Source organism: Brassica napus, chromosome C8 (genome assembly GCF_020379485.1).
Source record: "Brassica napus cultivar Da-Ae chromosome C8, Da-Ae, whole genome shotgun sequence".
In the NCBI taxonomy this organism is placed as follows: domain Eukaryota; kingdom Viridiplantae; phylum Streptophyta; class Magnoliopsida; order Brassicales; family Brassicaceae; genus Brassica; species Brassica napus.
In genome coordinates, this window is record NC_063451.1 from 7,822,205 (window position 1) to 7,836,536 (window position 14,332).

Sequence of the window (14,332 nt, forward strand, 5' to 3'; positions counted from 1 at the left end):
CTTCACCTCTGTTTCTTGGGGTCTTTCGACAGGTTAGGACGCTGTGAAACAGGTCATGTATGTCGTCCTTAGTTCTGAAATCGGTTGATAAGTGTAAACTCTCTCTTTCTCTCTCTTTTTATTGTTGTTTGTTTCAGTTTAGTCATATAAAATGTTTGTTAACCATATGAGTCAGATTATAAAGTTTAATATAATTTGGTTAAAATATGAAGCATGATATTGTAGAATAAATCGTTTTTGTCTATGGTACAACAAGTACAACTCTAGTAAAATGGAAAGTAGTAAAACAAGCAGAACTAGTATTACTGATATTGTTCATACGAAACATACCACTTGTAAACCAGGTACAACTTGGAGTAACACTTTGAATAGATAGTATTAGTACCACTCGTATAACTTATAGTAGTCATGTGCAAAGTTGACATAGTATAACTGGTCTTACTAGTATAACTGATAACTACTGTTACATCTAAACTAGTCTAATTGATAGTATTAGTATAACTGATATTATTGTGACCGTAGAACTGGTATAACTGAACTAACTAATAAATAATGTTGGTTTTTAGTCATTTTCAGGAACTATGGATAGTAATGGGTCTGTGGTGATACATTTTGAACATGGTGAAGAGCAACATATGTCTACACTAGTGATGAAAGGAAGATATGAGGAGATTACTTATTCTTAGTTGGTTGATAGAATAGCCAAGAAAATGAAGATTGATGTAGTTGGGACGAAGCTTCAATTGAGTTACTTTCCGCTGGTATTAAATAATAAGAGGCCTTGTTATATCTTGGATGATGAAGATGTTTTAGGATATTTAATGAAGGTAGATAAGAAAAACCGACGTAGTGTCTTGCATGTGGAGCTTAAGGAAATCGTCTCAGAAAATCAGAGTAACGAGATGTTTTCTATGAATGAGGAAAATCTGAGAATTGCCAGAGCTAATGATGGCATGGTTGGAGTTGGAAAGTTGGAAATTATTCCTCAAATTCAGGAGGATGAGTTTGAGCATGAGAAAATCAGTGAAGAGGGTGATGAAATGGATGATAGGGAGGAGTTGCCGGCTGTTACAGCAGTTGAATCTCATGTTGTCAATTCAGAGTGGGATGATGGCATTGATATGAGTTTGCATCAAGAATTTGCGACTAGAGAAGAAGTGAGGGATTTAGTGGACAAAGGTGTGCATTCCAATTTTTTTGAGGTTGATATAAAGAAGTCGAATCCTCTGGTTTACATATTGAAATGTCGTGGGGCTGGATGCAGATGGTATTTACGAGCTGCAAAGCTGAAGAACTGTACTTTTTTCTCTATCAGAACGTATAGAAAGATGCATACGTGCTTTCGTGGAGATGCAAGTGTCATGAAGAAGAAGAAAAGAGGCACACCAAGCTTGTTCGCATCAGTGGTGCACTCTGATTATCCCGACAAATACAAGACTCCGGATCCAAAGACTCTCATAGATTTGGTGCATAACAGACTGGGTGTTAAGGTTTCTTATTCTACGGCTTTGAGAGGGAAAAATAAAGCTTTGAGTGATTTGCGTGGTAACCAGGAGGAGAGTTTTGCTAGGCTGCCATCTTACTTGTACATGTTACAAAGGATGAATCATGATACCATTACACGATTAGAAGTGGATGAGAAGAACCAGTTTAAGTATATGTTCTTTGCGCTCGGAGCTTGTATCGAAGGGTTCAAGGCGATGAGGCAAGTGATAATAATGGATGGAACTCACCTGAAGGGTGTATACAAAGGAGTGCTTCTCATTGCCACTGCTCAGGATCCAGATCATCATCATTATCCCCTTGCTTTTGCGGTAGTAGATGGTGAGAAAAATGCAAGCTGGGAGTGGTTTCTGACTATATTAAAAACTATGATACCAAATGATCCTCAGCTTGTATTTTGTACTGATAGAAACCAAAGCATCATCAAGAAAGTACACGAGGTTTACCCATTGGCGATCTGTGGAAATTGCAATTATCACTTGTCTAATAATGTCAGCGGAGCTTGCAGCAATGTTAACAAGAAAGGGGTTGCCAAAAAATTTAGAAATATTGATGGTATTTACAGTGAGGTGGAGTTCAGAAAATGCTACAACGATTTCAGGAAAATGTATCCTCAAGCGGCCGAGTATATAGATGACAGTGTTCATGAGACCAAATGGGCAAGATGTGAATTTTCGGGAGAAAGGTACAACATAGACACAACCAACACTGTTGAATCTATCAATGGTGTTTTGAAGGAACCAAGGAAATATGCGTTGTTTCCAATGCTTGATGTGATCGTGGAAAAGATAACAGAATGGTTCAACAAATACCATCTATTATCTCTACGCGTACCAGAGAGGCAGGTACTAATCCCACATGTGCATGGGATATTGCATCACATATATCCTACGGCTAAAAAGCTCAAGGTGACCGAGCTAAATACATTTGAAGGTCACTACAATGTGCTTAGCGAGGATGGTCATGGTTATTTGGTTGATTTGAGCAATAGAACATGCTATTGTAGGTATTTTGATATTGATCGGTATCCTTGTGTGCATGCACTTGCTGCCATCATGGCACGTGGAGAAATGGCTGAACATTATTGTTCTAAGTATTACTGGATGGAACAGTGAACTTTGGCATATTACACGACAATATATCCAGTGTCTCATCATTCAACATGGGAAAGTTCTGAAATTCCTGAGGAAATTCGATCTCAGGTTGTCTTCCCTCCGTATGTGGAGAAAAAAAAGGAAGACTACAGGTTACTAGATTCCCGTCTGCCGGAGAATATCAGAGAAAGAGAAAGAAGAAGTTTCCACCATTGATTGGTGAAAACGAAGAAAGTGGCAGTGATGGCAGTGGCAGTGATAGCAGTGGTAGTGACAGCAGTGGCAGCGAGGGAAATTGGGACGAGGGAGCTGACAACGAAGGAAGTGGTAACGAAAAAAATGATGAATGAGTCTTACTTGTTAACTTGTTATGGAACTTGCTTATGTGTTGTGGAACTTATTTATGTGTTGTAGAATTTATTTATGCGTTGTGTTGTTTCAATCAGGTAATACAAGTGCAACATGGTAAAACTTCATAAAACATAACACTCATATTTCTGTGTTGTCATACTGGTACAACTAGTAAAACTAAAATAGGTTAGACTGGTATAACTAGTACAACTATGTCTAGTTTACTAAAATAGGTTCTACTGGTATAACTACTACAACTATGCAGGTTCTGAAATTTAAATATTCTTTTGGGCTTTCCATATTAATAAAACAATCAAATAGTCTATTTTTTTAAGTGTTTGGATAGGTTTCGTCGTGTTTTGTATTGGTTTTTATTTTTATTTTTTGGATTTTTAACTTCATCACAAAAGTTTGCTTGATCTACCTTATACTTTTAAGGTTTGTTAACTTGTTTTTCCACATATTTTTTGTAAAACATACATGACAAGTATTTTAACAATAGTGATGATTTCATTGTATCCGGGCAAACACATGTAAACATAAATAAATAGTACAATTTAGATAATGATATTTTTTCTTTGGTACAACTAATATTTCCAGGTTTCACTGCCAAAGTACAACTCTGTACAAACTAGTATAACTAAATAACTAGTACAACTTTGTACAAGCCAGTATAACTAATAAACTAGTACAACTTTGTAGAAACCAGTATAACTAAAAAAATAATACAACTTTGTGTGCATAATGTGTTTCAGATAAGTAGATTCCCAGATAAGTCCTACACGTTTTAATTCAACACTAGTTGTACTAGTTTTTCTAGTTGTACTAATTTTTGTTTTTTGGCAAGTTGATGCCAGTTTTACTTGTTCTAGTAAAACACCTGTAAATGCAACCTGTTCAACCACCAAATCAATTACTCACATACAAGTTTGGATTTAGGTTTTAAAACACACACACATACAAGTTTTAGGTTTTAAAATACACACATACAAGTTTGGATTTAGGTTTTAAAACAAACGCATACAGGTTCCAAAAACAACAACATAGTTTATGCCCTTCGCCAAATCAGTTTGGCGTAAAAGGAGACCTCAACAAATGAGAACGCTTGGGCACCCTCTTTGGCATCTCATCAACTCCAACCGAAGCTGCCTCCTCTAAAGAATCATCAACTCCAACCTCAACTTCCTTCTCCAAAGCATCATCATCATCTAAAACCTCATTTGTCTTGTCCGCAGCAGTTTTTTCCGTAGCAGCCTTCTCAAATCTCTCTGCAGTGCCTGCCATAATTTGAAGTGTAGATTGCTCATCTCCATCATCATCAAATCTCTCGTCAGTATCTACATTGAACAAAAATACATCCTGACTTAGATCATCATCATTAAAAATATAACTTGAACTTATATGTTATCATGACTTACCTTGCATCAACTTCTCAGCCTCAGCCTCGATCTGTTTCTCACCATCCTTCTCAGCCTCAGCCTCATCACCATCCTTCTCAGCCTCTGCCTCATCACCATCCTTGTCACCATTGTCCTCGCCCTCCTTATCAGCCTCATAATCATCCAAGCCATGCTTCTCAGCCTCTTCATCACCCTCCTTATCACCATGCTTCTCAGCCTCTTCATCACCCTCCTTATCACCATGCATCTCAGCCTCTTCATCACCATCCTTATCTCTTCTTCTTCCTCCTGAAGCATATCCGGTTTCAGCTTCACCAAACTGGAATGACCAACTTTCTCTCTGAATCTTGTCTTGTTCCAACTCCTTTACTCTTACTGCTAGAAGACGAATTGTTTCGTCTCTCAATGCAAATCCATCGTCCATTCTTTTGTTCAACTTCAACTCTAATTCTCTTAAACTCTCACGACCTGCCTCGCCCCCTGCCTCGCCTCCTGCCTCGCCTCCTGCCTCGCCCCCTGCCTCGCCTCCTGCCTCGCCTCTTGCTTGCTCTTGTTGCTCTTGGGTTCTCACATCCATCGCGAATAGATAAGGCCAGAAAATTTTACTCCCTGGTTCTAGTAGGATCTATGTCTGGCGTATCCGAATCATCTATCAGCTCCAAGTCTTCATAAGTCCCTTCATCCATTATTTCATACAAAAGGTCTGCTTCATATCCTTGTGGTTCCAAAATACTGATAATCTCCTGAAATATGACCAACAACAAATTACACATTTAATTAACTATGAACTTGAAGAAAATGACATAAACAACACTTAAAAACAATTATAAGCTTTTACCTTTGTGTTTCCTAGCGTCCGATAAATCATGTCACGTGGAAATTCTGTTGTTCCAGTCCTCTTGAACTTCCATTTGCACATTCTTGGACAACCATCAAAACAGTTTGGAACAGGCTCTCTGAATCTTTCTCTAAGGACAGGGATACATTCAAATGCTAATATCTGCAGATCATTTCACACAATCACATTAGTTATATTATAACAAATATGCTTATAAAAAAATACAATTCATATACCTCCAAAGGGTTGATAAACCCAGGAAATACCCATTGTGCCTTCTCTGGGATCCCATCACGAAACTGATCCCTCACATGAAAAATCTCCTTCATGCAATCATCAAATGTGTAACGGCCCCATGGAAATTCGGTGCAAAACTCCAGATCTTCTGCTGCTTGGAGAATGAAATACTCAATGAAGTATCCTCCTTTTAACCTTCCTCTTATAAAACTCTAGCCAGAAAGTAAAGAACCGCCATCCTCAGACGATCGCCACTACCATCAAACTTCATCTTCTGAAGTTTCTCTAAGACATCCGCTTCTGTCACTTGCAGACCCTTTTCCTTCCCATCCTTTGTCTTCTTCACCTTAAAATGCTTTCTCGCAAACTTCATGCTCCCTATGCTCGGATAGTTTTCTGGATATGAGTGGCAGTATAAACAAGAGAGGAGGCTATGTTCCCTGATAGAGTATCTAATTGGAACACCGTTTACCCCAAACCAAGCTTGTCGACCCTTTCCTGTATGCATAGTACGAAGTAGCAACATCCACAATCCCATCACTTTTCTTATTGGGGTACAATCCATGTGGAATATATGCTTGAACTGAGGATGATCCTGAAACCAACTCTTCTCTGAGGCCTCAAACTTTTCAATCGTTTTCAGAAAATCGTGTTGATGGCACCTTAAGGAGAGCTTGCAACACTTTCCATAGTCGCTCGGTTTGAAGAAAAAACCAGCAGGTCTATCAGCTTCTACGGTCATATCATCCCTATCAACCTGAAAAACACAAACAAAATACACTGAATAAATAACTAAGTTGTACAACACAAAATCACTTAGTTGTACCAGTTACACTAATTAAATTAAAAATAATATTACTAGTTCTACCAGCAAGCCTAGTTATACAACGACAACACCATCTCATTAAATAGTTATACAAAATACTTCTCTAGTTATACCAGTCAGACTACGTATAAGAAGCGTAGTTGTACCAGTTATATTACTTATAAAAAAAGTGGTTTTACTAGTTATCATGAATCTGTTTACAACATATTATTACCAGTTGCACCATTTTCACTCTTTTAGTTGTACTAGTAATTCAATACTTAGTTGTATTAGTTAGACTAATTATAAATTTCATAGTTATACCAGTTATATTAGTTATAAGAAGTGTGGTTGTACTAGTTATACTAGTTCCATTGATTCTGTTTTACAACATATTATTACCAGTTGAACTAGTTTCATTCTTTTAGTTGTACTAGTTATTCAATACTCAGGTGTATTAGTTAAACTAATTATACTTTTGATAGTTGTACCAGTTATATTATTTATAAGAAGTGTGGTTGTACTAGTTATACTACTTCCATTGATTCTGTTTACAACATATTATTACCAGTTGAACTAGTTTTATTCTTTTAGTTGTACTAGTTACACTACTTATATAATTACTACATATTTCTTAGTTTAACCCTATCATAAATAATTCTAAAACCATTTTAAATTGACTTGTTTACCGTTCTTGGCGCGTCATTATCAACGGCAACCTCGGGTGCGTTTGAATCTCTGTTGTTAGATCCAATCTCCTCACCGTTCTGCTCGTCTACACGATGTGAAGGACTCTTTGTGGAAGAGCCTGAGGTTACTCGAGGTTGTTGTGGATTCTCGGCCTCACTCGCTGCATGAGTTGGTGTTGGCAATTTTTGTGGCTGACTCGGAATCACTGGGTGTGGTGTACCCTCGCTATCGCCCTGAGAAGGCAATTCTGCTGCTGGTGTGGGGGAATGAACGCCTTGATGTTCCGGTGGAGATGCTGCGGTTTCTCTCACACGGTTCCGAGCCCTCTTAGTTGGATTCGACGAGGACCCACCGTCCAGACCACGGTCTCGCTTCCTCTTCTTCTTTGTGGTCTCACTCCTCTTCGCCGCATCTCTCTTTTTCTTAACGGCGGCTCTCCTTTTCGCTGCCGCTTCTTTTCTTTTCACGCCGGCGTTCTTCTTCTTCTCCGACACTCCCGCTTTTTCTTTCTTCTGGGCGAGCCGAGTTTTTGGCGACATTGCACACACGAAATTGGAGATGGGAACTGTTGTTTTGAGATGATTGTGCTTGAATATGAGTTTGATTAGAGATGGGAGTTTGAAATCGTGGTGGTTATGGGAGAGAGAGTTTGAAATCCGTTTGAAATCGTGAGTGGGGAAAGATGAAATTGGGAATTTAGGGTTTCGAAGTTGGGTCGGGTCGGGTTAATGGGTTTCGGTGGTTGGATCTGTAAATAAGTTGATATTTCTTGGTTACTTAGTCTTTTTCCCCTATTTTCGATTTTTTTTTTAATTTTTAATTAAAAATAGAAGAGGTCTATTCTAGATTTTTTGACCCCCTTTGTCCCATTCCAGCATTTGATCGAGAAGTTAGCAACAAAAATTCTGTGTCAAAGTTTTGAAAGTTTTTCAAAACCATTAATATAGGAAACATATTTACCATGCTCCCCAACAGCTGTGTTGCTCTACAAAAATCAGAAAAGTTTAAAAAGTTGACCATGCTGCGTTAGTTTAAAAAGTTGCACAAACCAACTACCGTACTTAAAAAAAATTGTTATAAAGCATCAGTGCGTCGTTTTAAATCATACACACGTTTACCAAATTTCTTTGTGATTTACTTTAGGTAAAACCACTTATAAGGTATGCTCTGTTTCAGCACTAACTAACCTCCAGAATATATAATCACCATCACTTTTGTAAGCCAGCAGCAGCGGGGGAGACAATATGATCTACCAAATTCTGACGAGATTGGTGGTCGTTTAGTTGGTGACTTCTCAGAAAATTCAGCTGCTAAAGATATTGTAGTAGAGTTTAAATCATCAAAGTTTCAGATTTGAAACTTAAATTTATGGTTCGGCATGTTCTGCTTAATCTTTGCCGCCAAGTGTGTGCACATCTTCTCAGTTATTTTGCAGGTTTTAATTTGAATTTTTTTTGGTTTGTTTTTACATTGTTATCACTTACTGCTGAATGCAAATATGTTTATTAAAATTGATTCCAGAATGTCAGGAGCCGCCTTTCAATGAGGACATGCTGAGGTTGCAGATCGAGAACTTTTATTATACTCTTGAGGATATTCTGTCTGAAGAGATCAAGTCGAAAGAGAGTGTGACTTGGTCTGTGCATAGACCAAACACTATCTTCGGCTTCTCTCCGTATAGCTTGATGAACATTGTGGGGACTCTCTGCGTCTAGGCAGCCATCTGCAAGCACGAAGGGTCTAATTGGTTTTTCCGGGAGAAAGAAGGCGTGGGAAGGTTTCACGACGGCGTCAGACGCTGATCTGATCGCTGAGAAGCAGATTTTGGCTGCGGTTGATCCTTACGCCAAGAATGAAGCATTTAACTGTAGCAACGCTGATGTTTCCACTTGAAAACATCTGGGGAAGATTATTGCTGAGCAGTTTGGGATCGAGGAGTATGGATTCAAGGAAGGGAAGAATGTGGGGTTGGTGGAGATGATGAAAGGGAAAGAGAGGGTTTAGAAGGAGATGGTGAAGGTCAGTTGCAGGAGAAGAAGCTTAATGAGGTTGGTGTGTGGTGGTTTGCTGATGTTGTGCTTGGTGTTGAAGGAATGATTGATAGTATGAACAAGAGCAAAGAGTATGGATTTCTTGGTTTCAGGAACTCCAACAACTCTTTTATCTCTTGGATTGATAAGTACAAGGCTTTCAAGATTGTGCCTTGATTCATCTTCTACATAACATACGCTTTGATGTTACTCTGTTTCTTTGTTTCATTTCTATGTTTCTATCAAAATCTCAGTTCTTTGTTGGTTTCTATGTTTAAGACTAAGTAACCAAGGCGTGGGACAAAATGGCAAAGCCAAAAAGCAAAGGGGGGCTCGGATTTAAGGATGTTACCACTTTCAATGACGCCCTCTTAGCAAAGATTGGCTGGCGGATCCTGAAGAACCCTACGTGTCTCCTGGCTCGGTGCCTTTTGGGGAAATACTGCCAATCTGAAACCTTCCTAAAGTGTCAAGCACCTTCCTCCTCCTCACATGGCTGGAGAGGCGTACTCATGGGAAGAGACCTTCTCAAGAACCAACTGGGATGGATGGTAGGATCGGGGGAAAGCATAGAGATATGGTCAGAGCCATGGCTCTCACATTGTGAACAAGTAAGACCGTTTGGGCCGGCTCCGGAACACCTCCAACATCTCAAAGTCTCTGACCTATTCCTCCCTGGAAGCACTGGTTGGGATGTTGAGAAACTTGAACAGGTGCTCCCTTTCCACAAAGAACAAATTTTAAAGATCAGACCTAGTAGGTTAGGGAAATCTGATGAGTTAGTCTGGTTAAAGAACCCCTCTGGAGAATTTTCCACACGTTCTGGATACTTAGCTGCAACGGAAACAGAGGCCAACTCAACTCCTTCAACTCCTACAACGCCAGTGGATACAGTCAAGTGGCTCACGTCTGTATGGAACATCAAAACAACGGAAAAGATTAAAATCTTTCTATGGAAATCCCTACATGGAGCTCTACCAGTAGGAGAACAATTCGCTATCAGAAACATACCGATATCTACTCTCTGTAAGCGTTGCAATACAGAAGAATCAGTCGCGCACCTTCTTTTCCACTGCCAGTTTGCGGTACAAGTCTGGGAGTTGGCTCCACTTGCAGGCCATTTCTACCCACAAGACGCCGCTACGACCATTGAGGGTTGGGAAAAGGCTAGGATGTTACCCTCCCTCCCACCAGTGGGGATTGGACCTGGAACCCTTGCAGCCTAGATCGTTTGGTCCCTGTGGAAAGCAAGAAATTTGGTCATGTTTGAAAAACGACTCCTAACTCCCAAGAGACAATCTTGAAGGCGATTACAGAAGAGAAAGAATGGATAAGGGCGCAACCGTGCCCATCCCCAAAACCGATGATCCCGGTGATCAGAGTCGAACCAAATCCTAATACTGCTGGACTCATGTCTATCTACACCGATGCGGCATGGAATCCATCAACGGGTGAAGCAAGGCTTGGTTGGATCATTGATGATCGGATCTCGAAAACGCAGCACTCAGCGAGCCTGACTTCGGTCTCCTCGCCCCTCATGGCGGAAACCTTGGCGGTAATAACTGCCATAAACTTTGCCCTCTCTCACGGCCTCGATGCAGTCTCAATACTCTCTGACTCTCAAATCCTCATGAATACGATCAAGAAGAGGGAGAACAAGCTTGAGATCTTCGGTGTGCTTCGAGATATCTACTCTCTGCTTCCTTCATTTAAGTCAATCTCTTTTTCATTTATTAATCGTACGGCTAATGTTTGGGCCGATAATGTTGCTAAACAAGCCCTATGGGCTCTAAACAATGTTTAAGTTTAATAAAAGTCTCAGGTTTTACAAAAAAAAAAAAGACTAAGTAACCAAGAAACTTAAAACTGTGAACTAGTAGGTGTGGAAATAGACTAGAAAATGTTCATATCGACATTGTAATCATTAAGAACATAATTGCATAAAACATGGCTGCGGTGTATAATTGAAAATTTTGGGACTAATTAGAATTCAAATCTGCACATTTGAAAATTTTGAGAGTCAAAACAAATACTTACATAAATACAAGGATCAAATGCGCAAATTCATGATTTTTATTGCAGATGCGATCGAGCTTTTATCCATGGCGATACCAAGCTCAAACCACCGCAGCTTCACCTAGATGATGAACAAGAGTTCGTGGATGTGAGCTGAGCAAGGCGAGGAGTCAACTTGGGCGGCAGACTCGTGGTGGAGGATTGCGACGAGCTCGAACCACCATAGCTTCATCGAGCTCATTAAAATCCAAGGTGTGGTCTCACCATCGGTCGAGGAGCTGGCTCGTTTCGTCTCTGGCGACTCTCTCGTCTTCTCCGATGGTTTTATCATTGTCGAGTTCGTCTCATTAATCAACTGGCAGCTGATTCGCATATAACTTCTATCAACCAACAACAAAGTTTGGATCTTGATTTGTGGGTTTATCAATTACATATCAGAATTCAACGGAAAGTTGAAAATGAGAAAAATGGAAAAGGTAGATTTGAATTTCGAAAGTAAAGTTGGAGAGAAAATATATGGAAATTTTCGAAAAATAAGAAACTGATTTATTCATTTATTTTTTAAATTGTTTTTAAAATTCTTATAGTAGGAAAGTGACAGCTTAGTTAAAGGAGTTATATATTAGAAGATATTGTAGTTGAGTTTTATTTGAGGGTATGTAGGATACTGCAAAAGGAGAAAGTGTGCCTCTCCAGCAACAAGTGTCCCTATGTGCAATTTGTAAGTCATAATGTGTCCTAAAGAATAAAAAAATCTTGAAATTGCATATGAAATGCAATTTATGCTTAAATGATTTAATCGACGGCTTAACAGTTTATGCTTGGCCGGACATTCTTACTTATACATGTTCTTATGCTAAATCCGACTGCATTTGCAATTTGTATTAAGTTCCATGTACCAACCAGTATATTTAAATTTGATCGTACAAAAATTCTGATTTTTAAAGATTATGACAAGAACAGAAGCTTGTCCTAACGAGTAAAAGTTATTCAACCTAAAGCAATTACACTGCCTGAATTAACAAGGCGGATCAACCCGACTGGCATGCGCTTGTTTTCGCGCTCGTCTTAATTTCAAGTCATCAAGATGATTCTGTTGAACATAAGAAGCGAAACCCCATAGAGCGATCAGCATTGCCAAAACTTAATGCCGCTCATCTTATCACGGAACACAGCCAAAGCAGCAAGTGGAGTCACAGCTAGAGAAAGCGTACTAATAACGTTTGAGAAGAGCGACGACACCAGAAATATCAAACCCACCACTCCTACAGAACACACTTGCCACGTAACCGCTGTCCCGACCAGAGTCAGTACATAAGAAGCTTGACCTTTATGATACCCATCCATTTCTCCATGCAGCGTTCTCCATTCCCCGCTTGCGAAAAGCCCGATAACAGAGACACAAGTCGCCACTAAAGAAGTGTAGATTTGCATCTCGAGAACTACTGAGAAAGTCTCCTTCTGCAGAACCTTCTCGAATGAGAACTGCATAAGGGAGAGGAGTAGAGAGTAGAGAGCTGATGCAGCGAGTGTACACACAAACCCAACGATATACTTCGACCTGGAGACACCAGACGGAGCGTCTGCATTATCGTTGAGGGCAATCAACGTAGCAGAGAAAAAGAGAGAAGAACACTGAATTGAGAATCAAAGAAGTGAACTTCTGAGCATTGATGAAATAAGAGAAGACCGCACTAAACGCTAACTGAAGCGCAAATGAGCGAATAAGTCGATGCAGAGAGGTAGAGAAGTCCAACAGAGTACAACATGTTGTCTCCAGCGACGATGACACCAAGCAGAACGTAAATCAAGACCATGGTTTTGAGTGAACAAGAAGAAGACTCTGAAGAAGAAGGAAGAAGCAAAAGCTGGATATAGATGATTGGAAAAGCAGCGGTTTGAACAAGAGTTTCCATCCATTTGCTGTTTCCACCTTCGTTGTAGTAAAACCTACCTAGAATGACTGAAGCAGCTTAGCCACCAATGAGGAAGAAGATGTTGATGGATACAAGAGCCCACCATTGCCAGCTTTTGAGCTTCAAGAGTGGAGATGGAATACCTACCACACTCTTCCTTCACCAAGATTGCTTCTTGATTACACGTAAACACACACATAAATTAACAAGAAACTCGCTGTTTAGTTCGCATCAACCCTATCTCTAAACCTTCAACATAAACATCCGTATCTTCAAAATTTCAAAATTTTCGTTAACAAAAACCTTCAACATAAGCATATTCGACATAATATAAACAATTCACTATCTGGGTGTGTCAGACTTACCTGACATAGAATTTCGTCTGAAAGCAGCGACTATACAGAGATTGAGAAAAGGTTTATTAACCAAACTGAGATTTCTATGTGCGTCTTCTGGGGGATTGATGATCGGCCACCAAAGATTCGTGAACTACAAACGCTGCTTTAGTTGGTGAGAAGAAGCGAAGATTCGACAGATTTTTGGAGTCTTAACTTGTTATTGTTGGACCAATTTGTTAAGCCCAACGGCTGTAATAAAAATTGGCAAATGATGAAAAGAAATGGGTCTGCGGGTGTAACCAAAAGAAGCCTTTAATGACTTTAATGAAGGATTTAGAAACATCCCGCATCGGTTATATGAGGCAGAAACGACCAGTATATATAAGTGTACACACTTACACAAGATGAACGCTCAGAGGAAGAGAGCGGGTGTGGCGCCGCCGTCGGCTGGCTTGGCTTTGATCTTGATGGAGGGTTTTTGGTCCTATAAAAACCGGAGGGGGGATGACAGATTCCACCAATGCACTTGATGCTTGGTTGGTTACGTTGTCTCTCTGGCTAGAACATTATTTTATTGGTTGTTCTATTTCGGTTCGGTTACCAAAACCACTTCAAGTTTGATTAATAAAATTGCCGTTCGTTATCAAAAAAAAAACTAAACCAACAGATGTTAAGACTAATCCGGAAGATCCCGGAGCCAAAAGCCGGACAACTTCGAAAGCTTTAAAACCGAACCCAAACTAAGAACTAGAAAGTAACAACCTTCACAAGTAGGGCCGAGCAAAATATCCATAAATTTTGATTTAATTTGTTATCCATTCCGACTCGAACCAAAAAATCTGGATATCCGTAACTCTACGAAGCAAAGCAAATACTAATATGCAATATTCGTAAAATGAAGCAAATCACAAAATACTAATTTCTTAGGAACAAATATCCGATCCGATTCGTTATATATATACATATATTTAAAGAACTATATATATAAGTTATATAAATATTATATTTTATATAAGTTTTACAATATTTTTATTTACTAAAGCTTATTTTTTTTTTTTTTTTTATTTTTCTTTTTTTTTTTTTTTCTTATTTATTTATTTATTATTATTTATTT

At 39.2% G+C, this 14,332-nt stretch overlaps 4 protein-coding genes and 1 pseudogene across 4 annotated transcripts; 3 read left to right on the forward strand and 2 right to left on the reverse strand.

The window, feature by feature from the left end:
• The first annotated feature begins 821 nt into the window (after positions 1 to 821).
• Positions 822 to 2,618, forward strand: LOC106350697. Its single transcript, XM_013790546.2, has one exon. The coding sequence runs from the start codon at positions 822 to 824 to the stop codon at positions 2,616 to 2,618; it is 1,797 nt and encodes a 598-aa protein (XP_013646000.2).
• Positions 2,619 to 3,842: 1,224 nt separating this feature from the next.
• LOC106420851 (high mobility group nucleosome-binding domain-containing protein 5-like) lies at positions 3,843 to 6,287 on the reverse strand. Its single transcript, XM_048766175.1, has 4 exons — positions 5,423 to 6,287; positions 5,187 to 5,348; positions 4,367 to 5,091; positions 3,843 to 4,285 (listed from the first exon to the last, which is right to left on the reverse strand). Exons 3-4 carry the CDS (start codon positions 4,923 to 4,925, stop codon positions 4,014 to 4,016), a joined length of 831 nt encoding a protein of 276 aa, XP_048622132.1. The 5' UTR covers positions 4,926 to 5,091; positions 5,187 to 5,348; positions 5,423 to 6,287; the 3' UTR covers positions 3,843 to 4,013.
• Positions 6,288 to 8,286: 1,999 nt separating this feature from the next.
• Positions 8,287 to 9,469, forward strand: LOC125591829 (annotated as a pseudogene).
• An 842-nt stretch (positions 9,470 to 10,311) lies between these two features.
• LOC125591830 lies at positions 10,312 to 10,752 on the forward strand. The gene has a single exon (XM_048766696.1). It carries the CDS (start codon positions 10,312 to 10,314, stop codon positions 10,750 to 10,752), a length of 441 nt encoding a protein of 146 aa, XP_048622653.1.
• Positions 10,753 to 11,818: 1,066 nt separating this feature from the next.
• On the reverse strand, positions 11,819 to 13,408 carry LOC106420921 (probable purine permease 11). Its single transcript, XM_013861765.3, is given in 5 exon segments — positions 11,819 to 12,107; positions 12,110 to 12,590; positions 12,592 to 12,673; positions 12,675 to 13,054; positions 13,246 to 13,408. Coding segments are annotated over 4 exon segments (894 nt in total). The 5' UTR covers positions 12,881 to 13,054; positions 13,246 to 13,408; the 3' UTR covers positions 11,819 to 11,982.
• Positions 13,409 to 14,332: the final 924 nt, after the last annotated feature.